This window comes from Uranotaenia lowii, chromosome 3 (genome assembly GCF_029784155.1).
Source record: "Uranotaenia lowii strain MFRU-FL chromosome 3, ASM2978415v1, whole genome shotgun sequence".
In the NCBI taxonomy this organism is placed as follows: domain Eukaryota; kingdom Metazoa; phylum Arthropoda; class Insecta; order Diptera; family Culicidae; genus Uranotaenia; species Uranotaenia lowii.
This window is the reverse complement of record NC_073693.1, coordinates 228405490-228430512: the sequence shown is the minus strand read 5'-3', so window position 1 is coordinate 228430512 and position 25023 is coordinate 228405490. Positions and strand designations below refer to the sequence as shown.

Sequence of the window (25023 nt, the reverse complement as noted above, 5' to 3'; positions counted from 1 at the left end):
TTTAAGTCTTCTCAGTTTGTTATATGCGAAGATAACAAACTGAGAAGACTTAAACATCGATAGATGCGTTTCTGAGTTAAAGGGAGCTTACCTGAGCGATCACATATCATCTTTTTGTTCGTCCGCACTACAAGTTCTCGCTTGTGGGGCGGACCACGCTAAGCCTACTAATGTGTGGTGGTAGATGCAACTCTATCTGTACCTACCACTTCATGGTAGTAGGCTCGTGAGGAACAAAAATTTGGTATGTGATGGTAATGCTTCTAGACAAATTCTACCCGCTCATTTTCACCATCTTTCATTTCTTCTAACCTTCTATCCATCTATATAAAAATTTCATAATCTTTAGATGTCCCTACTAAAAAGGACATCACTTTTCACCGCTAGGCCGATAAATCAAAGTAACAAACAAAAATTACGGTGGTTAATCTCTTCATAAAATCTCTTACAGTTTTTGTGAAAATAGTTTTATAATAAAAGAAGTCAAAATAGCCGATTTCTGAAACTGGCGGGCTAAATGCGCATATTTATGTTTTAAGCTTTATTTAATTAACACTTGCAATATTTTGATATTATTTAATTAAAAATGGTAAAAACGGATGTTAAGCATACGTCAAGGCTGAAATTTTAGTGAAATTTTATACAAATTAATATCTCTTAGAAGTTCGTTTAAATACGTGATACGTTGGGCTCAACACTTTGCTTAGAGCCCAACGTATCACGTATTTAAACGAACTTCAAAGAGATATTCAAACAGAACCGAAATGTTTTTGGAAGTACGTCAACTCCAAACGTAAGACGAATTTAATCCCGAAAAATATTACTTTTAACAATAAAAAGGCAAATACTTTGGATAAGGCTTCAGAATTATTCGCCGAATATTTTCGCTGTATTTACAGCGCTAACGATTTAAATACAGAACTACGATTCCAAGTCGCAACCGAAATTATTCCTGAATTGAGAGTATCGATCACCGACATTCAACGAAAAATTTTACTGCTCGATAAGTCCAAAGGAAGTGGACCTGATGGAATTCCAAATTCATTTCTCAAAAAGTTCGTAACCGGCATCGAAGAGCCTTTGCAATTGCTATTCTCTGCTTCAATTCGTGAAGGTAGGTTTCCAAAACTATGGAAGATCTCACATATTTTGCCGATTCATAAGAATGGTTCTAAACTGCCTGCTGAAAACTACCGTGGGGTAGCAATTCTCTCTGCGATTCCCAAACTGTTCGAAAGCATAATTTACGATCAAATGTACCCATGGTTAGAAAGAAAGATGTCAGATTTTCAGCACGGCTTTTTGAAAAAGCGTTCAACAGTGAAGAACTTGGCGGAATTCGTTTCTCGCACTACTCAATGGATGATGCAGGGATCACAAGTTCATACCATATATACCGACATGTCAAAGGCTTTTGACGTGATTGACATTAATGTTCTCCTGTCAGTTCTATGTAAAAATGGAATTACCGGTACTTGCCTGCAGTGGATTGGTTCATACCTAACAGAAAGAGTACAATTCGTGAAGCTTGGGAATGCGAGATCCAGCGTATTCTCGGTTAACAGTGATGTACCACAAGGGAGTCACTTGGGACCCCTTCTTTTCATCACTGTTATGAACGTGTTCCCCGGAGTGTTGCGTGACGTGTATGTTTTGATATACGCAATGATCTGAAAATGTTCCTTCCAGTTCGAAACCCCAAGGATTGCTTGACTCTTCAAAACGCGGTACTTATGTTCTCTGAGTGCTGCAGCGCGTTTGGATTGAAAATTAATGCCTCAAAATGTAGCACGATAACCTTTTCTCGGAAGATGAATAACATCTTGCACGAATATCGTTTCGAAAACAGCAGTATCATTGCTAGAAAATCGTCGGTGAAGGACCTAGGCGTTGAGTTGGATGCGGATCTCAATTCGTCAAAACATATGTATTGAACAAGTCGTTGCCAAAGCAAACTCCATGTACGGTATGGTAAGCAGGATTTGTCACGAGCTAGACAACCCTTACACCATAGTTTCGATTTATGTTGGCCTCATCCGAACTGCAATCGAATACGCCAGTATTGTGTGGCAGCCATACTACAATGTACATAAAAACAAAATAGAACGAGTCCAAAAACGATATCTGAGATACGCCCTAAGGAACCTTGGTTGACAGGACAAAATGCCGGAATATCGAGCCTTATGTATGCTGGTAGGATTGGTTGCACTGGAAAATCGTAGGAAATCAATCGACGTGTTGATTTTTAAAAGATCTAAACACTGGAAAATATTTTTCACCGTATTTGTTGTCACAAAACTCACCTAACGAAGGACGTAGCAGTTTGCGCAGCATAAGGCCGTTTCAGCTAACAAACTGTATCCAGAACTACGCTCGGAAAAAACCTATTTATAGAATGATGAAGCTCTACAACGCTCATGCTAATGTGATAAAGCTAGAAATGTCCAAAGAACAAATCAAAAATAGATTTAAGTTAGCGTATTCTTAATATCTAGTTAAAACTAGTAAAGATAAAAGGCTGAAGCCTAGGATCGAATAAATAAATAAATCACTAGTTCTTTTGCATTCAACATAGTTAGGTATGCCATAAGGCCATAATTCATGGTAATATTTTGATTTAATGTTTAAATGTATGTATGTATGTAGTAAATCCACCATGGGTGCACGGATTCACCGCAGTTTTGCCAAAGTATGTTCCTCCCTGCCTTCCTTAGATATTTTATTAGCAAGACGAATTTTCAAGACAGCGTGCAACATACCCGGTAGCCATGGATTCGTGTGAACTGTTATGTTATGTGTGTTTCGTTTGAATGTGTTGTTTTTTTCTGGAGAATGTTTCCATCACCTAAGAAACCAGCCAAAAATTTATAAAATGATTAATTTTATAAATTTACTACAGGTATTCCGGCATCCGTGTATATACCTGGATAGTTTTCAGATGATGGATCATTAACATATATATTTTGCAAAACAATTGTTATGAATCTTTTATTTAGTTATTTAACATCTTACCATATTTCTCATCCTACTCAACTTACTCATACTCATACCATCTTACCATTTTGCTGTGGTATATTCAAAGAAAAGAATATCACCACTACCTTATTCACTCTTATTTTTCCAGCGATTGACGTCTTCAGTCTTCACGCTTCACGTTGGTCTTACCACCTGCTCTTCAGTGTAGTTTACCTTCCCACACATCTTCATTTTCGGGCACATTGTTCACCATACTTCAAGCTCAATTACTTCATTATCATCTCACCCATATATACAAACGTAGAGCAATCTCATTGATTTTGCTGTTTTTTCGTTTTCACGCACACCGCTTACTTTAATTATTTTTACCCCGAGCGGTAAACTATCAAAATTGAGCAACAACTACGAATGCGCAGTAAAACTTGTATTAATTTCTGCTTGCCTCTCTTTCTTTTTTTGTTTTTTTTCTCTAAAGTAACAGGCGCACGGTTACTAATTTAGCTATTCATAACCAGGCTCGATTCCAAATTTTTCTTTCTTCATACACTCACATTACTACCCAAAGCCCATAAAATATCTTCAACCAAAGAGCTGCAAAAATGGTACCCCATCCTACAACTCCGAGCTTATAGCATTTTCTTCCATTCCTCACACAATTCAAAATAGCCGCTAAGCATTTTCCTCTTCGTGGACATACCACAAATCAAACATATTTTATCACTTTAACCATTCGAATACAGGCAAGGCTACGCAATCCACCCCTTCTATTCAATGCCCCATAATTAGCACATTTACCAGGGCCCCAAATAATCATCAACCATCTAGCAAGATTTTAATCCACTCACACATATGATATTTTGATTTAATGTTTAAATGATGAAAAAATAAAAAACTTATAAAACAAATCTATTTTTCTTGATATAAGCATTTAACCTGCCTTGATATGGGCATTCAGAACCTGTCTCTTCTTCCAATTTATTTATTTTATTTACATAGTATTCCGTCTCACGACATAACTTGACGAACAAAACTCCTAAAATTCACTCGGTCCATGACAACCGTTCTCCAATTTCTCGGGCACCCCACGTTCGCCAGATCACGCTCCACTTGGTCTAGCCACCTCGCTCGTTGCGCCCCCGCTCGTCTTGTTCCTACTGGATTCGTAGCGAACACCTGTTTTGCAGGACAGTCGTCCGGCATTCTCGCAACATGTCCTGCCCAGCGTATCCGGCCAGCTTTCACCACCTTCTGGATACTGGGTTCGCCGTAGAGTCGCGCGAGCTCGTGGTTCATCCTTCGTCTCCACACTCCGTTCTCTTGTACGCCGCCAAAGATGGTTCTTAGCACTCGTCGCTCGAATACTCCGAGTGTATGCAGGTCCTCCTCGAGCAATATCCATGTCTCGTGCCCGTAGAGAACAACCGGTCTAATGAGCGTCATATACAGGTTACACTTCGTGCGAGGGCTAAGTCTTCTCGACCGCAGTTACTTGTGGAGTCCATAGTAGGCACGACTTCCGCTGATAATTCGCCTCCGGATCTCACGGCTGGTGTAATTGCCATCGGTCACCAGTGAGCCGAGAAAGACAAAATCTTCGATTATCTCAAACTCATCGCCGTCGATCGTGACCTTGTTGTTACTGGACAAGCGGGCTCAGTCGGTCTCGGATCCGCGACCAGCATGTACTTCGTCTTGGACGTATTAATCATCAACCCAATCCTTCCTGCTTCGCGTTTCAGTTTGCGGTAGATCTCCTCCACCGCCGTAGATGATCTGCCGACTATATCAATGTCATCGGCAAAGCAGATAAGTTGACTGGATCTGTTGAAAATCGTGCCTCGCATTTCGCCCACCGCTCGTCGAATAACACCTTCTAGCGCCACGTTGTACATCATGCAGGATAGACCATCGCATTTTCAAAGCCCCCTGGGCGTTTCGAATGAACTCGACAATTTACCCAAAATCCGCGCACAGCACTGCGTTCCATCTATCGTCACCATGATCAGTCTGATCAGCTTCCCGGAAAAGCCGTTCTCGTCTATGATTTTCCATAGCTCGTTACGGTCGATCGTGTCGTATGCGGCTTTGAAGTCGATGAATAGATGGTGCGTAGAGACTTGGTGTTCCCGGAATTTTTGGAGAATTTGCCGTAGTGTGAAAATCTGCTCCGTCGTGAACCATCCTTTTATAAAACCGGCCTGATGATTTCCCACGAATCTGTTAGCTTGGGGCGTTAAGCGACGGATCAGGATTCGGGACAACACTTTGTAGGCAGCATTGAGGGCAGTAATCGCTCGGCTATTCTCACAGTCGTCGCCCCTGCTAGCTATCAGTAGCTATTCTATGTCCTCGATCCGGATCATCAACCGTTGAAGGCAATCGGCCAACTTGTCCGGGCCTATTTTGATGAGTTCAGCTGCGATGTCATCCTCCCCAGCCCATTTGTTGCTATTCAGCTGGCGAATGGCTTCCTTAACTTCACTCACCGTTAGGAGTGGCTCCAACTCGTCGTTGGCTACGCCGGCGATGTAGCTTCTCCCATCGTCTTGGTCTCCTGCATGTGCACCGTTCAGGTGCTCCTCGAAGTGCTGCTTCCATCATTTGATCACCTCACGATTGTTCGTCAGGATGCCTCCGTCCTTATCCCGGCACATTTTGGCTTGCGACACGAAGCCTTTGTGGGATGCGTTGAGCTACTGATAGAACTTTCGTATTACTTGGGAACGATGCAGCTGCTCCAGCTCCTCGAGCTCCTCCTCCTCCAGGTGGCTTTTTCTCCTGGAAAATTCGGACTCGCTGCCTCTTCCGCTGTCGGTGATTTTCCACATTTCGACGGGTGCCTTTTTGCACTACTGCCGCCCGCTCGGCATTCTCTTCGTTCATCACCCTCCTACACTCCTCGTCAAACCAGTCGTTCCGTCGAGTTCGCTCCACATAACCGATGACGTTCTCCGCAGCACTGTTGATGGCTGTCTTGATGGTATCCCAACAGTCCTCGAGAAGGGCTTCGTCAAGCTCGCCCTCTGCCGGCAGCGCTGCTTCGACCGATTGCGCGTAGTCTGTCGCGACCTCAGGTTGCTTCAGTCGTGCGATATTTGACCGAGGCGGGCGTCGGTTTCGTGTGTTGTTCACTACGGAGAGTTTTGGGCGCATCTTCACCATCACCAGATAGTGATCCGACTCGATGTTGGCGCCTCGACTGGATCTGGCGTCGATGATGTCCGAGAAGTGCCGGCTGTCAATCAAAACGTGGTCGATCTGTGATTGCGTTTGGTACGGTGATCTCCAGGTGTACTTGTGTGAGAGGCGGTGCTGGAAAAAGGAACTACGTACGGCCATTCGTTTGGAGGCGGTGAAATCAATAAGTCTGAGGCCGTTTTCGTTGGTCAGTTGGTGCGCACTGAACCTTCCAATTGTCGGTTTGAATTCCTCCTCCTGGCCGACCTGAGCATTAAAGTCACCGATGACGATCTTGATATCATGTTTTGGGCAACGGTCGTATTCACGCTCCAGCTGCGCGTAAAATTCGTCTTTGTCGTCACCGGTATTTCCGAAGTGAGGGCTGTGCACGTTGATGATGCTGATATTGAAGAACCGACCCTTGATTCTCAACCGGCACATTCGGAGTTGATCGGCCACCACCAAATCACGCGCTTTTGCATCTTTCCCATCACTTTTAAAGCTGTTCCAAGCTCGTGTGTGTTGCCGCAGCTCTGGTAGATGGCACGACGAAATGTAGGTAAAAAAATTGAAAGTGAATACACTAAGGTTTTCCTACGTTGTAAAAATCCGTCTTTAACGTCTAGGACTCGGAATATTTTCGCTAAAAATAACGTTTTGGTTGATGCTGATGACAAAAAACCGTGTAAAAAGATGCCATGTTAGAAAAGTGAGCAAAACCTGAAACCGCGTTAAAAAACTAAATGTTTGTATATTTTTATTGCATGTAGATACTTATTGAACAATTTGGTTATTGGTTTTTAAGCTCTTTTTTCTAAAATTTCAAGCTTTTATATCAAAATTTAAATTTTATAAAACATCTTTCTGCTCGGGTCCCCATCATTTAAGGCAAGGTACCATCACTAACCGTGCTTGAATGGGCACGCGGATCGATTGAACCGGACAAACCGATTGTGAACTAGTATTTGGAGCAAATAGATTGACCATTTGCGAAAGTCTGCACCGATGCGATGTCTAACAACTAGATTGCGCTCTGCCGTCAGGTCGAATCCCTTCCCCTCATCCTGAATTTATACCATGTTTCACTCGCTCGCTCGAGACAACAGGGCGCCTGCAGAATCGTTCTGTTTTATTCCTCCGATTGCTGCTATTACGAAACGCAGCCAAAGAAAGAAAATTTCTCGGAAACAACACCGGACTACGGGGAACTTTTGCTAATCGAATATGAGGAGTTTCTTTTTTCCTCTTCTCGGACTCCAATCTGCCAAAACAAAAGAAACGTTCGAATTATCGGTACATAATTGATTCATCAGCTCAAGTAACGATTGGGAAACGATTTTCTGGGTCAATGCTTTGGGGGCCGATTTTCCCGAATCAATTTAACCGGAATTTAAATAACGGATGAGCTTCAAAAACCTCTATTAATCTTGAATGTTTAGCAATTGAAATCACAGTGAAAATAAAACATATCACTTTAATGTAGACATACGGAAAAATATAAGGTTAGCAAAAAAGTTGCATACGGATTTATCCACCTCATCTTCACGTTAAGTCATTTGAAAATTATAGATTTCCTTCCTTTTATTGCATCTTCAGCCTTACTCAACTTTCACTCGTGACTGGCCAAAAATCACGACCTATAAATCTCAGTGTCTGATCTATAGGTTCGATTTTATTACCGAAACCGCAAGCATGCATCAAATTAATTGATCTGGTTTGCTCCAAAACAATCGAACATCACAAACCAAACACCAACATTGCCATCAACAAACTGGCAAGTAAATAGATAGTAAATCCAGCAGCAGCTTCGCTTGGTTCAACGATTTTGCGCGAATCTCATTTCCAAAGGAAGGCAATTTCGCCAGCAGCTGCTGGGTGCCGCCCAATATGTGGCATCCTGGCCCCGGATCTGTTTATCAAAGAGCTAGACGGCTATCTTTATTCCGCTGGAGCTCCGGAAATTGTACGCCGAAAAGCGTCTGTCTCTTCATTCATTGGATCCAAGGATTTATCTGTTGACTGTCCCACATTTGGCGGAGCAGATCAATGTCTCCCCGCTCTATCGGGAAGCGATACAGACAAGCCGGGCACTGCTGACAGTGTGTTGCAAGTAAAACGGAGGTTTAACAACATGGAAAACTTTTTTTAAATAATTTATTTAGGTATTATTTTCTAACCAAGAAAATGCTGGTATGAGACTTGACTTCGCTGATGACCCTCAACCGTTGTTGCACAGTTTCTTTCAAAGTCCATCAAATTGATAGCTGACAAAACCGTTGATTATTCAAAGAATTACTGTGTGTGAGTGGTGAAAAAGTATGCAAACACTGTCAACAATGTCAACAAAGTTCAAATCAAACATTGGAGTGAAGCACATGATCGGCAGCTTCACTCCAATGTTTGATTTGAACTTTGTGGACATTGTTGACAGTGTTTGCATACTTTTTCACCACTCACACACAGTAATTCTTTGAATAATCAACGGAAACGGTAATATAATCTTTGAAAAGCGTGCGAGAGCGGCTGAACAAGCTGTCGAGTCCGGAGGTTTTTTTTTTTCCTATCACGCGTTCGGAATATCTCACACGACACGCTTTCGAATGATCCGTTCGTTATCGCAATACTCTATCAACTGACTTGTCTCGTCGATCTTCGGGAAGCTGAAACATTTTTTCTACTTCGAGTGTACACATACAAACATACTTTTCCTTCGTTAAGTTTCTATCTTCGGACCCGATTCAAATTAATCTATAGCGGGCCACAGACTACACAACATTTGTACAAATGCGATGAAATTCGATGAAATTTTGTCGCTGTGAGCACGATTTGTATAGTGTATGGCACTGCTTGAATGAGCGCCCAAACGGTTGGAGTAAAATCGGTCGGGATCGAAATATTTTGTACAAAACATTCTCCCAGCCGGGGTGGAGATGGTTTTTTTTTGTTGCTGTTGCTGTTTTCACCAGCAATCATTTGTGTTCGCGTGAAATATGTTTGTATAGTGTGTGGGCGAGCATAGATCAAACAATCGACGCGGAATCATCGAATTTGTACAGGCTAATTTGTGTAGTCTATGCTATGGCCCGCTTATCGCTTCGCTCAAGCAATTTCTTTTCTTGTAAGCTAGTATTCGTGATGAAATGTAAGAAATGTCTTCTGATATGGAGCGGCTTGTGAGTTCACAGACAACATATGTCTCAACTGTGAAATTATCGAATTAATGCCTTATATAATGAATTCTAGAGTTTGTTTTGATTAGGTCGTATGAACCAATATAAACAAAACTGAGTTATTGACAGCAAATGATTGGTAAAGATTCATTCTATGATCGGTAAAAACTTGGTTCCATTTGATCAATGAATAACTTTACCAAGGTCATTTGAATTTAGGACGTATAAGGGGGCATCCATAAATTACGTAACGCCCCTAGGGGGGGGGGGGGGGGGGGGGGAGAAAGTAAGCTCGAGTGTTACGAATTGTGACATTGGGGAGAGGGGGTGGTATGCTCATCGTTACGTAACGATTTTTTCCTAAAAATTTCAGTTTAATCGCCGCTATTTTGATGTCATGCAATTTTTTGCAGAACGATAAGCAAACCAAAATCAGTTAAAAATTTGTAAGCTTCAACATGATTTAAACAGTTTGTAACCTTTCCTCTTTAAAAATTCTGAAATAGACTGTATTGAATATCCGTGAAATACCCGTTGGAAAACCAAATGGTAGATACATTTACCCCCAAGAACTCAATTCAACCTTAAGACCGAAATTTTACAATTTTTTCTCAATTGATTTCTAAAAAGGAAATTTGATTATTCCAACAATAATACTAAGTGGAGAATGTTGATTAACTGGAGTGGAGTATATTTTTTGCATAACTAGTTATGCTTCTTGAACAAAATAAAGAAAACAAGGTAGATCACCAGTAAACAAGCAATTTATTTATCAATTTATTTTATCAAAGAGTTATCATCAATGAAAACTAAGAAGCAATTTTGATAGATATTAATTCCGTTTTGAAGAACGTTAAAAAAAGATGTGTTAATTTTTTTTTACCTTTGAGAATCTGTATTTAAAACATCACAAGATGAGAGGGAGGGGGGGTCATTATCAGCGTTACGTAATTTTCATAGGGGGGTATGTCGAAGCGTTACGATTTGTGACATACGGGGGGGAGGGGGCCAAAAAAGTGCATTTTTTGCGTTACGTAATTTATGGATGCCGCCTAAGGACTTTCTCATTTTTGAGTGCAATTTGGTTTTTGCGTCGTTTTGCATTGCCGTGTTTTGCCGTGATGCAAAAGGACACAAAAAACATTTCGGCGAGTTGGTTTGTACGACGTAATGCATCGTCGTGAAAATTTCCTCAAAATTCGTTAAAAATTGAAGTGAAAAGGTTGAGAACCGTTTGTAGAAATTATCGTAGCTTTCCTATCACAATGAATGGCTGCAAATTGTTGTTTGGTCAGTTAAACGAAGCTTTAATTTCCTGTGTGAAAGCCAGTATCTATTATTTTCAAATTATAGAGACAGTTGAAATAATGGAAAGCGCTGGATACCATTTCGCGCTCGTTTAACAGCCAGTGCCGTCAAAGGTGGTGACCGGAAATGTCCAAATAATGTCCCAATTGGTAGCTCCACAAAAACATAAATTCGGATGCGCTTCAGTGATAGCTTCCAAGTATTCATTGAAAAGGAGTATCGTCCAAACATTTCTTAAAGCAACTCCGAACAAATACTGCATAGATTCGGGCCATACTTGCTTGCTACTTGCTCATAAAAATCTTAAAACAAAATGCAAAATTGATCAGAATTTTAGAACCAAACATTTTTTACCAAAAAATTTTGTTTATTAATGATACTATGATTGAAAAACTTTCCTTTGCAATTATTAATCTATTATATAAAATTCTCTTGTAACGGTGTTTGTAGTACTACTCCTCCGAAATGACCCAAAAGATTCAAATGAAATTATTTTTAGAATATTCTGTAGGCATGCGAATCGGTTTATATCGAATAAAAATAGCAAAAAGTCGCATCAATCATCTACAATAATTAAATTTGTAGTAATTTGAATGAAATAAAAGTCATGACATCCATTTTGAGAAATTTTCTTTCCTTTGGGCGCCGGGCGGTTTGTTTTTCATCTCCATGGTCGAGGCGTCGCCAGCAAACGTTGTGGAAGAGGCATAGCATACTGATTAGTGAAAACATTTGGGCGCGTATTTCTCAACCAGGCATACTGTTAATGCACGTGGTGGCAATATGAAGCCTAGATGTGTTTTTTTCATCTTGATTTCTAGGTCATTTGTACAGCACATATGTAAATGAATGACGCCTAGATGTGACCCAGATTTTAATTTTGCCGATCGAATCAAAACCATAGAATTATTTTAAAAATTAAAAAATAATGATTTCGTGTTAGTAATAGCAGCTATTGGTGTTCAAAAATGTTAATTTTAGTAAAGATGCATATGGAATAATGGTATGACTCTTTGCGGACGTTTGAAAAATGGAAAGTGGGAAGATTTACATACAATTGTGTAATCCAATACGCTTAAAAGGTTAGTTTTGATTCATATATAAAAAAAAAGAAAAAAATAATAAGATATTTTTGATAGTAATAGATCGAAAGCATTTTTTTAACATGCACAAATGTACTAAACTGATGATGTGCATTTTCTGGAATAATTTTCAGTTGAGAAGGTAAACTAGAGCAAGTGCAACCGATCATCATTTACAAAAAATGTATAAGCTATTTCCTCATTTTTGAATTGTTGGCCTCAAATAAACAATCTGACTAAATAAACTAAAGGTAAATCAAGGTCTTTTGGCTAAACAGTATTCAGTGAAATTAAAGTACGAAACATTAATTTATTTCGGAGAGAAACTGCAGATTTATCAATGAAAGTAGATAAACAGACAAACAAAAACAAGTAGATATAGAATTCTTTTTAAAGTCTTTTCACTGACGCATCTGAAAAAGAGCTATGGGTTTTCACTTGCCCTAATAAATGAGACAAATGTATATTTAGATATTTCTTTTTGCCAACATAACTGAGATTGTTATGAAAATATTCATTTTTTTTTAGAGAATATGAAATTTGAACTGTGATGATATCCAATTGAACTATCACATGTGTTTTTTTTTTAAATATAATTAAGATTTATAATAAAAAAGGGACTTAACTTTTATTAGATTTTGAGTGATGTTGACATGAAAAATTTCCAGAAATTTAAATGAACTCATGAAACCATCGTAGCCTGAACGGATTATTTCTTTTCGATCCATTTAATTTTTGAAAATCTGCTTTTCAGTTAATGTTATTGAATCTGGAAAATATCACATAATCTTAAATGAAATCGCAGATCACCACCAACAATGTTCAGGAAATTTTGAAATCAGAACATCATTTACTTTAATCAATATAAAATAGTGATTTGCAGTATACAAAATCGCCAGATTTCATGCCATGACAAGTGCTGTTTGGAACACTTCAAGTTGAATGTGTCATGGTTATAAGTATGGAATGTGGTGGAATTTTTTTGAACATAATTTTAGTGAAAATATGGATATTAATTCAAACTGCTTCTAAGGGTGGGTATGGTGAACAAAAAACTGTTTGAAAACGGTTAATAAAAAATCTCCTCTAATGTTTTTAATTTCTTCAGCTCTAAAAAATATACAATCCAAATCTAACTGGGAGCTGGAAGCGCTGCTTTAGGCAAAATATTAGCCAAATACTCCAAAAATTGTCCCGATTGTCAAAATTCTATTTCCATAAAAAAATGAAAAACATTTTATTTCTATTAAAACCTTAATGTGAACTTGAACAAAGCAGAATAAATCAACTAATTGTTATACAATAAATGAAACATACATATTATCAACATGCATTTATTCATGGAACAAGTTACAAAAAGTGGAATTTCTAAGCACGAGGCATGCCAAGTTGGACGATTACGTCCAGTGCTGAAAAAAATAGAATTTGTAACGGAAACCTGATACCTGGTCATTTGACAAAGTATATAAAAAGTATTCATGTAAGATGCATGTAAAATTTATTGAAGGTTATTTTTTGATGATTTAAATAAAGAACCGTAGAATTGAATTAAAATGATAAGGTTTTATTTCGATAGAATTAAGCGGGACATTTCGAGTAAACGGAAAGGAAGGAAATGTTAAAAAAAAACTAGCACATGTTCATAAAAGCGAAAGGATTAACAATTCCATATTTTATGTTTTTTTTAAATTAATCAGCGAGGAAAAAAATTGAAAATGAACGCCAAGTTTAACACGGTAAGACGAAGTTTACCGGGTCTGCTAGTATTCTTATAGAATGGAGTTTGGGTCAGTTGCTATACTCAGATTTATGTATACAAAGAAATTAAACAAAATAAATATTCAATTTTATATCCTTCAAACGAAAAAAGTCGAATTTTCCAACCCTCCAACTAAATAATTATTTAAACTATTTTACAACAACAGATGTTGCACAGTACTAAGATTCATCATTATCGCATTCTTTTCAAAGATGATTGAAAAAAAAAATTCAGCCTATCTGTTATTTTTTTTTTTCTATTTTGCGCTGCTATAGGGAAATTGAGGGTAAAAACAGCCATAAATCCATTTTCCGAAGCGTGCGGTAGCTCAAACAGCCTCCATTGGATTCCTCAAAAAATTTCTCGAGATTTCCTGGTCGGGAATTCCCGGGAATTTGAAAATTTCGGGAATTCCTGAATCCCGGGAAACGCCTAAAAAATCCCGGGAATTCCCGGAGCCATTAAAATGTGCTTAATTACTACAAATTTACACGATCTAAATTGGGAAATAGTTTCAGATTGAGCAAGGAAAATGATAGTTCTACCACTGACTATACTGACTGGACACTCGATTTCGTTTAGTGGATAATTTTTCCAACAGTTCGCAATATCGATTCCAGAGTGCGCATCGATCTTTTGAGGAAATGCTATCCCAGTTTGAAATCGACATCCAAATTAAAAAAAAGGCAATTTCTACGATAAAATCTGGCTAAACAGGTGCATTTTTTCTACCGGGCATATTTTTGTCAAATATTGCAGGTTCGCAACACCGACACCGACAAGAAAAAAAAGTAGTCAGAAATGGTCGAATTTTTGTTCTAAGTGTAATGTCAATGTGATCAATGATTCTACCTTGATGGCTTAGTCCTAAATTATTTTCCTAAATCTGGTAAATATATTGAATTTAATGAAAAATTTTTTTTTCCAATTGAAAACTTAGAGTAAAAGTGAAAAACTACAAAGGTTCTATAAAACCAAACAATTCCAATAATGAAACGCTACAGAAAGAATCTGAATGTTTCATTTTTAAATACTCATCATTAAGAACTTCCGTTTAGGATACTGTTTACAACAGCAAAATTATCAGCAAAGAAATGACATATTGTAAAATAAATGAATAGTTATCTGAAAATTTACGATATTTGATGAATAACATGAAGTCTAGCTTACTAGCTTCTATCGATACTGAGAAAACTTTCTCGATTATTTTAAATTTTTGCAGCTAGAATCAGACCAGTTTGTCGGTTAAAGTACTTTGTTTTTGGCCTTTGGTTATTGATTTTTATTAGGCATTAAAAAAGTATGAAATGTTTTGCAATACTAGGTACTACCTCAAACTTAAAAATTCCACATTGATAAAAATTCGTACGCAGTAGAGGTTTAAGATCTTCATGTTTAAATCTTCATTTTCAATTTTTCCCGGGATCCCGGGAATTCCCAGGAAAAGGATCGTCAGATTTCTCGATTCTCGGGAACGCTAAAATGGCCGGGAAATGGACACTCTAATTAAAAGGCACTTTTTTCCGTTTGTAAGCTCGTACCCTCTGAAACTATGTTGAATCCAATTTTCGGATGATTTCACTGAAGCAAAGTCTATTTTCATAGATTTATTTCGTGAAGAAGAGAAGATATTAAATTTCTTCGTGGTATATATACTTTTTCCCCATTAAGCATTGTTCAAAACTATAGTATCAAGTTACTCACGTGGTGTCTTTTAACCTCTAGAATACCACCGCTTCCATTTACAAAAAAACGATTTAAAGTTTTATATATTTTTAAAAAAATCTTACAATTTATGTTTGAATCCAATTTTCCATTGTTACTTTTATTCACTTGTACAGGTCCAAGATGCAAAGAATAATTTATACGCTTGTTGTTCTTGGCAAAATCCATTTTTCAAGACTCAAGTCAAGACTTGCAAGTTTCCAAACATCAACATTTCATTGAATATTCAAAACTACAGATTGTAAAGTAATTATCTCATCGAAAAGACAGATTTTAATTTGCCTGGTCAATCCTGCGGCTGAAAAGGCACAAATTAGTGTCCCATAAGTTGTTCAAAGTTTATTTGGTTTTTGAAAAAGAATGTGTGAGATTTTTTTGAGTTATTTGATGACTTGAAGTACAACTGATTGAAACTTCTGCTAGTTACGAATAACACTAGTTTACAGCATTTTTGAATCCGAAAATGAACTTAAAAAAATCTCAGTAGAACAGTGTTTAAGTTATGCTCCTATAATCAAATTTTGGAAAAATTAAAAAAGTACTTGTACATAGATTGAAATATCTCGGACTGCATAACAGTAATTTCAAGTAATCTAACAAGTAATCTATTTTTTCAGCATATCAAAGGTGAACAAATTTGCTATCGATCATCTGAACACTATTTTTTGCGCATCATCAATAGTATTGTTGATATTAGTGACTTTATGATAGACAAGTAAACGCATTTTAAAAAAAAAATTTAGTTTCAGCAATAGTTTTAAACTCGATGGTAACATTTAATTAAAAAGATTTTCTATGGTCCTTGAAAGTGAAATCAAAACAAAGATTTTAAAAGCTTATTTATCAAAATCGGTTGACAACTGAAAAAGTTACGGTTATTTTACCATAGCAGTATTTTTTGCATTTTTTAATAATTTAACAAACCGCAGTATACGAATCATAATATATAGAAAGAATTAAAAATGGCTCATTTCACTCGCTCCCAGTCAAAATTATTTATTAGCTTACCGATATTTCAATCTAAGGACAAGTACTTTTTATAATTTTTCCAAAATTTCATATTTGGATCATAACTCAAAAACTGTTCAAATAAGTTTTTTTTAATTTGATTTTCGGATTCAGTGCCTAATTTCACATTTAAAATAAAGGTCGGTGAATAAAGTTCACGATTTTTTTTTCAATTTTGTGAGCTAGTGTAATAGAAACGGACAAAGATTTCTGTTACAGTGGATAAAAACTTCTGTCAGTTTAAAATATTCTAAGGTAAGCTTTCCCGATTTCCTGCTTTTTTACGGGTTTGCTCACCTTATTTGCCAAATCAAACAAAAAAAAAACAAATTGTGTTGTAACTTATGTATTTCATTTGTGCATCCAAAACAAGGTATTTTAGCAAGTTTAAAAAAAATTTTGAAAGCTTTTATGGAAGCCTAAAATACGATCTAAAATCTGCTGATAAATTTTGATGATATCAGTGATAAATAATTCCTGGGTTCACCAAATATGACAAGATTTTTGATCGACAATTAAAGAATCAAATGCCCGGGTTTGGCAAGATTTTAATATAAAATAGCTCGTATTTTTCTTGCCCGGATACTTGCTGAAAAAATTCTGGCAACCTTGTTCAAAGATGAATATAGACTTTTGCCGGTAGAAAACAATACATTGGAACTTTTAAAGATTTGAAATGGTTCAACACGGACTGTTTTATAACTTGATATACTCAATATAGCTGAGCATTACCAGGGTTAATAAAATCATTGTGGACCGAGTACAAGATATCTTGTTTTTATCGCATGTCGCTAGTTTGCTATGTTTACAGGCATAACTTTTTTTGTGAACAACATAACTCAAATGTCATAAATTTGTAAATAAAATCCAATTTTTCAAAAATAAATACATCACTTTTGGTAACTCAAAGGTTAGTATTTGGTAAAGTAGCGTCCAAGGTAAAGAATGCCTTATTTTTGGTGCTTCCATACTTGAAGTTTTTCACTGTCCTTAATGTGTTAAGATTTGTACTGTTTGAAAAAAAAAAAATCTAAAATCCACCAGCATATCATCTGATAATCACGCAACACACTGCCGCACCAAACAACGCACCCATAAGATATTCATGTAGTTCAAGTAAACAAAACATTATATCCTGCAGATCCATATCGGAAACAGAGAAAATCAAGAAAACATCATCGGTTTCCTCTTTCCAACACACACACACACGCAAACATACAGGAAACGTCTCCCACCTACAAGCTTCACTTACCGGTTTTCCTCCTTCTCCCTCCCGGGATTAAGGGAAAGGGCAAAAATATATATTGGATAACCAACAGGCTGTTCATCTTCTTCGGGTGGCAATAACAACAAAGCTTCAATGGAGTCTATATAAAGGGGAGAATGGGGATGCTTGATCCCTTTCTCTTATATTCATCAAATCTGTTTGGGAATATTTAGCAACTCGTCGTCTTTTGTATTTTCTGACAGCATATTAATAAGCTACAAAAGTTTGATCGAAACATGAACCCGTAAATGAGCTAGACACATCGTTGTGGGACAAAATACATTGTGATATTTTTTAGGTTGAATTTACCCTTTGTATGGGAAACTCCATTCTTCATTCTTGGTGCCCTTACCGTTGACAAAAATCAAACAACATAGAACGATAAAAGTTCCATCGACTATTTTTGGCCACATTAGTTCTCATTTCACAGTTTATAAGTGTCGAACAAAGAAATATCTAAAAGTTTTATTCCTACACTTCGATTATGCATAATTAAAGGCGCAATTTTCTAATTCATAGATAATAGCAAATTTTTTAGCTTTTTTTTTATAATTTTTAGATGAACATTAGTTACTGGAAATATATTAGTATTTTCGTGCTTGGCAAGTATCTAAATATATTCAGAAGAAAAACATATTTTTCCGGACTCTGGGGACCAATTCAACCTAAAACATACATTTTGAAATTTTATACTAAAAAAAGAGAGTTTTCTAGTGCTTTAAAACTATGGGATTATGGATCATACTCCAACGATTGACATATTGGATTAAATTTTATATTATAATTTTTTTTTGTATGTCGGGAAATATTAAAAAGTAATTGAAAAGATTTTCAAGCCACATTGTGTTAAATTTTTCATACAAGTCGAATCAGGGATCAAACATCCTCATGCTCCCCTATGTATATTTGTATAAAAGAATATATGCTATAGACGTGCTGCGGTTGAAGGAAAGCCACAACGTTGGCCTTATATGGCTGTTCTCTCTCTGTACGTTCGCTCTGCGGTTTCCAATTGAAATTCCACATAAATCATACCGATTTGATGAATGTGTTTGCCTTTTCGCTTTCCGATTGCTTACCGACCAATAATAATACCCACTTCGGACGGGTTCGGTTCTCATGATTGTGAAGGATGCCCGGAAGCAAGCCAAAAGAAAGCATTCGGAAAACCCCCATCCTTTGGGTACTCCGGACATCCCGATGCCGGAACAAGGCGAGCTGCCACCCAATACAAAGTTCTTCTATGGAGCCCAAGGAAAGGAAGAATATATGCCAAAAAAACACTGAGCAGAAAACCGTCAAAACCGCAAATCGTTTTCTGCGAATGAATTTCTGCAGATGGCGAAAAGACGTACCACTCAATGGCCGGCACCCAATTGGAAGAATATCCCTCACCATTGCCTGCAATCTTCATATCCGACCGCATCCGGTACGAGTTTAAAACTGACGGACAGCTGGCGGTCAGTTTCCGGCAAAGCTCTCCCTGGTTCGGTCCGGTCCCGGATGATGTCTCTGGAGCCGCCACCCATCATTAATGGGACAACAACAAACGGGTTGAAAATGATGAATTATTATCTCGAGTCCCGGACGTTGCCGCCAGTCAGTCAGTCAGCCACTTGGTTCAGGGAACAGGGAACTGTAACGAGGGAAAACGTGCTTCCGGCTGGGAGCCACAAAAACTGTTTGACCCGATGACCACGTTTAGTTTTAAAATGTTGGCTCCTTCGAATCTGACTGGGTTAAATTCTCGTGCCCGGACAACCAAACGTCTTGCATCAACGCTGTTTGGTGTGCGCCAAACTCGAGAATGATTTATTGACGCAAACTCTTTCCTCCTCATTGATACTTCTGTCGGTGGACATATTGCAAGCGAATGATAAATTGGCGGTTTAGCAAAACATTTTTGACCGACTTGTATTTATCGTCAACACTTTTCTTCTTGGAAGTAATAACGGTATTTCATTTCTCATCAAGTTTTAAAAATAACTTTTTTTCAAGTCTTTTCCAAGCATCATTTTCACTTCTAATGAGTTTGTCTGTTGGGAATCTGATTGCTTACAAGTTGAAAAATGTTCTGTGTTTTTCTTTTAGTTTTTTCCTAGCACTCATTCATAGTTATCTCGACAATACTTGGACAAAATACTTGGTACTTTTCAGATTAAGTGACGTGGTCTATCTAGATTTCTTATTGCAATTTTAAAGTACATATACATATACCTACTTTTCAATAAAGAATTTTTTTGCAAAACATGATGACTGATGTTTGTCCTTTAATTTCCATTTTCAGATCCAACACCATGAACCCATCAACGATCGCACGCCAAATCTACCGGCATATAGCGCTGGTAGTTCTACTACTCTGCCTAATCACAAGTCCCACCGAAAGTAGGTATCGGGAAAAAGAGCCCAAAAAAGTGAAATCCCCGCAACAGAATTTGCTCCAGACGAGTGGGATCCAAGCAGCCTCGCCCCTGATGAATCTGTGTTCCGGGGATCGAGAAATGAAACTGGTATGTCATTGCAGTCCGGACGACACCCATGTCAAAGCTCAGAAAGCAAACTGTTGGATATTCAGTAAAGACTTGCCCCGAAAAGATCCCAACTGGTTAGCGTTCCAAACGCAAAATACGCTGGAGCAACTGAAGATAACAGTTCAAAAAATAGGAAACCTTACGTACATCCCTTCGGATGTTATAATGACTTTAAAGAATCTCAAACAGCTCACGATAGAATACGGAATGATCCCTGATTTGCTTAACTACGCATTCGGCAATTTGACCGAACTACGAAACATCACATTACATAAAAACCAAATCAGGATAGTGCATCCATTTGCGTTCGCCAACCATCCATTTCTGGAAGAGATCAACGTGGAACGGAACGAAATCATCGAGCTAGATAAGGAAGCACTCGTTAACTTGCCTCAACTCAAGAGGCTCAACTTGGACTTCAACAATTTGACCATGCTGAGGGATGATGTTTTCCTATACCTTACTAGTCTAGACGAGCTAAAACTAGAGTCAAATCAGATATCGCGTTTAACCAGGGAAATCTTCAAAGGCTTAGGGAATCTACGGTTTCTGAAGATGACCTCCAATACGATCGATTTTATCGGTGATACGGTGTTTGCGGAGCTATGGAGTCTACAGGAGCTGGATCTGGACGGAAACAGGATTGAGGTATGTATTTGGATTTAATTTCTATTGAATTTAATGTTTATCAAAATGACCTTCTTCAGTAAAAATCAGACAATTGCTTTTTGATAACTGGTTATTTCATTGGCAGACGAAATCCTTATTTCCGTATAACATGCAACATTCAACATATCCTGGGCAAAAAGATTTTTTATTTCACTTATTTCATGAACTCCTTATTCTTTTAATTTCTTTTACTGTGATTACTTCTTTGATCTTACAGAACCGGTCCTTCGGTTTTGAAAAGTTTAAAACTTTTAACTGTTTAGTTGATCACGCAGGTGGTAAATCCTTTTTACGGGTTGCATTTCAAGGCACGGCGACCCACCGCGTGTCCCCAGTATGCTACTCTGGGTCCATGGGTGCAATTGGTCGATTCTAGATACTGTGTTCCCCTACGCCATAATGTCCACCTATACTCGTGATGAGAGACCATACTCGCGCAAAGCGCTCAACGGCAATACCCGTTTTTACGTACTACTCCAGCATATATACCCTACCTCTTGTTATGAATCAAGCCTGAGGACCTCTCCTCTGACGACTCGTGGTCCGGCCTTTACTCGTAACTCGAGGCTCGCTTGGTTTCCACAACTATGGTGCGTCCCGCCTCTGTTCGAGACCACTGCAAGAGACCAATTACCTTTTCTCTTACGAATCGAGATTTTGGTTCCGCTTGGTTTGGCTCGAAGCCCCCTCCTCTTTGCTCGCCGTGTTCCGATCGAGAGCAGCTTATCATGGACAAGCGCCTGTTACAGTTCAAGTCCGTGGTTTTACGAAACTACTCGGATAATTCCCGGCGATATAATCATCCTACACCGACTCGAATGAATCACCCGCCGATGACGTGAAATCACTCTACCCGAGAGTATTCCGCGGCGTGATTACTCTCCCCATTACGAGTTCAACTGTGAAGAAGGTAAAGTCATACCCACGCAGCTTCTATTGTAAAGGGCGCGTTTCACTCAGATACTCCGCGGCGTTGGGATATCCTAGAGAACGTTCACGACGTACCTAATAGAAGGTAGAGTCGTATCTTTGTATGCTAGGATCAAACAAACACTACTCGAATGCCACACGCCAAAGGGGCATTCTAATCCGACCGTGGTCTGGTCTTCATTCTTCCTTTGGCTTGCAACTTTGGGGCTGGCAACCCTAGGCTTTTAGCCCGCCGCCGTGTTCCGAAATGAGAGCAGCATATCCTTGACTCGTGCCTGTCACATCACACGTACGAGTTTCTAACGCTTGCGACTAGCCTGTCTGTATCCACGTTACAAAGGACTGAGTAACCTTAACTACTCAAACCCCTGTTCTGTACAAGTCCTATCTTTACCAGCAAACACAGACCCCCATTACAAGATGAATCCCGACGGTGATGTCATCCTACCCGACTCGAGTGGCTCATCCGACGGCGAAGTGAGACCACTCTACCCGAGAGTATTCCGCGACGTGAATACTCTTCCCCCTACGAGTTCGACTGCGGAACAGGTCGAGTGTTCTCCCCACAGCCTCCGTCGCAGAGGGGCGTTCGACTCGGATACTCCACGACGGTAACGTTGGAGGTATCCTGCACACAGACTTGCGACGTAACAGGCAGCTCGGCACACACAGAAGGTAGAGTCTTATCTTTGTATACTTTTCTGCCAGGTCGCGGACAGGTGCTGGTTCCAACTCCTCTGCAGGGCAGTCATGATCCAGGTGAACGTATCACTGACCACGTGCCAAATATTGGCATCCTCAAACATCCTCCGCACGATGTTGTCGGCTGTCGTGTCCAGTCCGCAGGCGGCAAACATGTTAGTGCATATCTCTTTGATCCTCGGATAGTTGAACACTACGTGCTCTGGTGTCTCAACTGTGTCACCGCAGGTTGGGCAGAATGGCGAAACCACGTGTCCAAACCGAAGGTCGTACTGGATGAAACATCCGTGACCAGTCAAGAACTATGTCATGCAGAAATCCACCTCTCCATATCTCCGATCCATCCAAAATCCGACGTTAGGGATCAAGCGATGGGTCCAACGGCTACGTTCCGAGCTGTTCCACTGTTGCTGCCAGTTGGACATCGAGGCCTCTCTGGCATGTTTCCGCTCATCGAACATGGACAACACATGGGATATGGCCTGTGAGAGGGCTGCTGCTCTATTGCCGCTCTTTTACAGGCGTAGTCGACGTGGGCCGTAAAGCTCAGCCGGTAGTCGATCATCACACCCAGGTAATTGATCGCACGCTTGGATTTGATTGCGTACGGTCCAGATGCAATCGTCCCTGAATGTGTTGAAATTAGGTTGGTGATCAGCACCATCTCGGTCTTGTGGTGCGCCAGACGTAAGCTCTTGGAACGCATCCAACTTTCCACATTCTCAATCGCTACAGTGACGAGTAGCTGGACTTCTTCGGTTGATGGGTCCGATGGCAGGAGAACCATGTCATCTACGAATCTCACAAGTCTCACTCCCATGGGGAGACACAAACTCAGTAGTTCGTCGTTAACGATGTTCTACAATACCGAGCCAAGTATCGAACCCCTGCCGAGGCACTCACTGTTTCCAGTCCCCCTCGTTGGTCATATTTATACTTTTGTTGGCGATTACGGAATATGCCGGAATCCTCATGCTGTCTTCCAGATGCGTGCTCCTGTTGTCGTACCTCTTTTACCTGCCCGCATACTTTCACCCACACGATAACGAACCGCAAAGTGACCGCTATCGGTGAACACATCGATAACCCTCCAGTCGCTCGTCCAGCCTGGACTACTGAAAGAAACGTCTATGATGGACTCGCTCCCATTCCTGTGGAAGGTCCTTGTATTGCCTGCATTCCCCAGGTCTGCGTTCAGTTTTGCCAGAGCTTCCCAGTAAAATCTGGCCCCTAGGGTTTGTAAGGCGACCACCCAATTCAACGGCTCACGCGTTAAAGTCGACGCCTATGACTATGAGGCTCCTGCCCATGAGACCTTCAACGATTTTGTCCATTATGACGCCGAACCTCTCCAGACGCCACCTCGGGGTGGCTTAGTAGCTACAGAAGAAGAATCCGTTGACCCTTAGCTATTATGAAGCCTTTCTCTCCAGCAGCAGACACCAACACCGTAGTTCTTGGTGACTACCTGTAATCCATATCGCGGCCAGTGTCTCCTGCCCGTGAGACCTTCAACGATTTTGTCCATCATGATGCCGGACCTCTCTAGAGACCACCTCGGGGTGACGTAGCAGCTACAGACGAAGATTCCGTTGACCTTGGCTATCACGAAGCCTTTCTCTCCAGCAGACACCACCACCGTAATTCTTGGTGACTACCTGTAATCCATATCGCGGCCAGTTTGGCTTTAACGGTTACCCAATTACTTTTATTCGAGGTCCTGCGATACGGATCTGCCACTAACGCCACGTCCAGCTTTTCCTCAAATGCCATCTGCCGCAACAGCTGGTGTGCAGAGTGCCAGTGGTTGAGGTTGAGCTGAACCGCTTCTATCCCCGCGAAGGTGCAGCCCTCGCCTTTTAAAAGGCGGGGCACCTAGGGTTGCCATCCTTGTGTCCTCCACCGCAGTGGAGACATTTTGCATCTTTGGTGCAACTAGCCGCCTGATGGCCGGCTTCGCCCGCACCGCCAACACAAGCCACTCCTTGCAGGCGAATGGCTTCCGCATCCTGACCGAAATCTGGTCCGTTTAAATCTTACACAGATTTTTTCAGCGCATCCTTGACCTCAACATCCGTCTCTATCTCGTCGAGGTTTTTTAACCCTGATGGTAACCATGGTGCTCAGGGTTCGGATTTCTGCGGCTTCGCCGAGTATCTCCTGAGTAAGCGCACTGCGTATTCCGCGCTTTATCCGTTGAGCCACGTCGGAGTTCGAGGATCATCTCACTGGAAAGTGTTAGGTGGATTCTCCTGACATCCCCTCCTAGGCCTACCAGCCTATCGCTCGTCCTCATCTGACGAAGGACATTGGCGTAGGTACCTTCCGGTGCCTTCATCACCAAAGCCTACCCCTTGTCCCTGACCCGGTTGGGTTTGGGCTTGAGACTTGGGTTTGGCTATGTCGTTTATAAAAAGATAAGCGGTCCATGGTGACTACCTTATGGAACACCAGATAGCATGTCGAATACTGCAAAGTGTGTTTTTTCGGATTGTTTAAGTAGCCTTGGCGTTTTACAAGGTAGGAATTCTGCCATTTTATTATCCATGAAGGAAAACCGTAGTGCTCAACCTTCGTTATTGCTATGTTATGGTGTGCCTGGTCGAAAGTTTTGGCAAAGTCGGTATATGTTGAATTCACTTGCATATTTTTTATTAAATAGTTGCGGTGTGCAATGCATTTACAAAGCACATCAGGTAAGTCAGCGTCGACGTTA

General features: G+C 39.9%; 1 protein-coding gene across 1 annotated transcript in view; it reads left to right on the top strand.

Moving 5' to 3' along the window:
• LOC129755405 (connectin-like) overlaps positions 1-25023 on the top strand; it is a 192220-nt gene that overhangs the window by 49604 nt on the left and 117593 nt on the right. Inside the window, exon 2 of the mRNA XM_055751865.1 lies at positions 19763-20654. Coding sequence (XP_055607840.1) covers positions 19773-20654 — 882 coding nt within the window. The 5' untranslated portion in view covers positions 19763-19772. The remainder of the gene's footprint in view (positions 1-19762; positions 20655-25023) is intronic.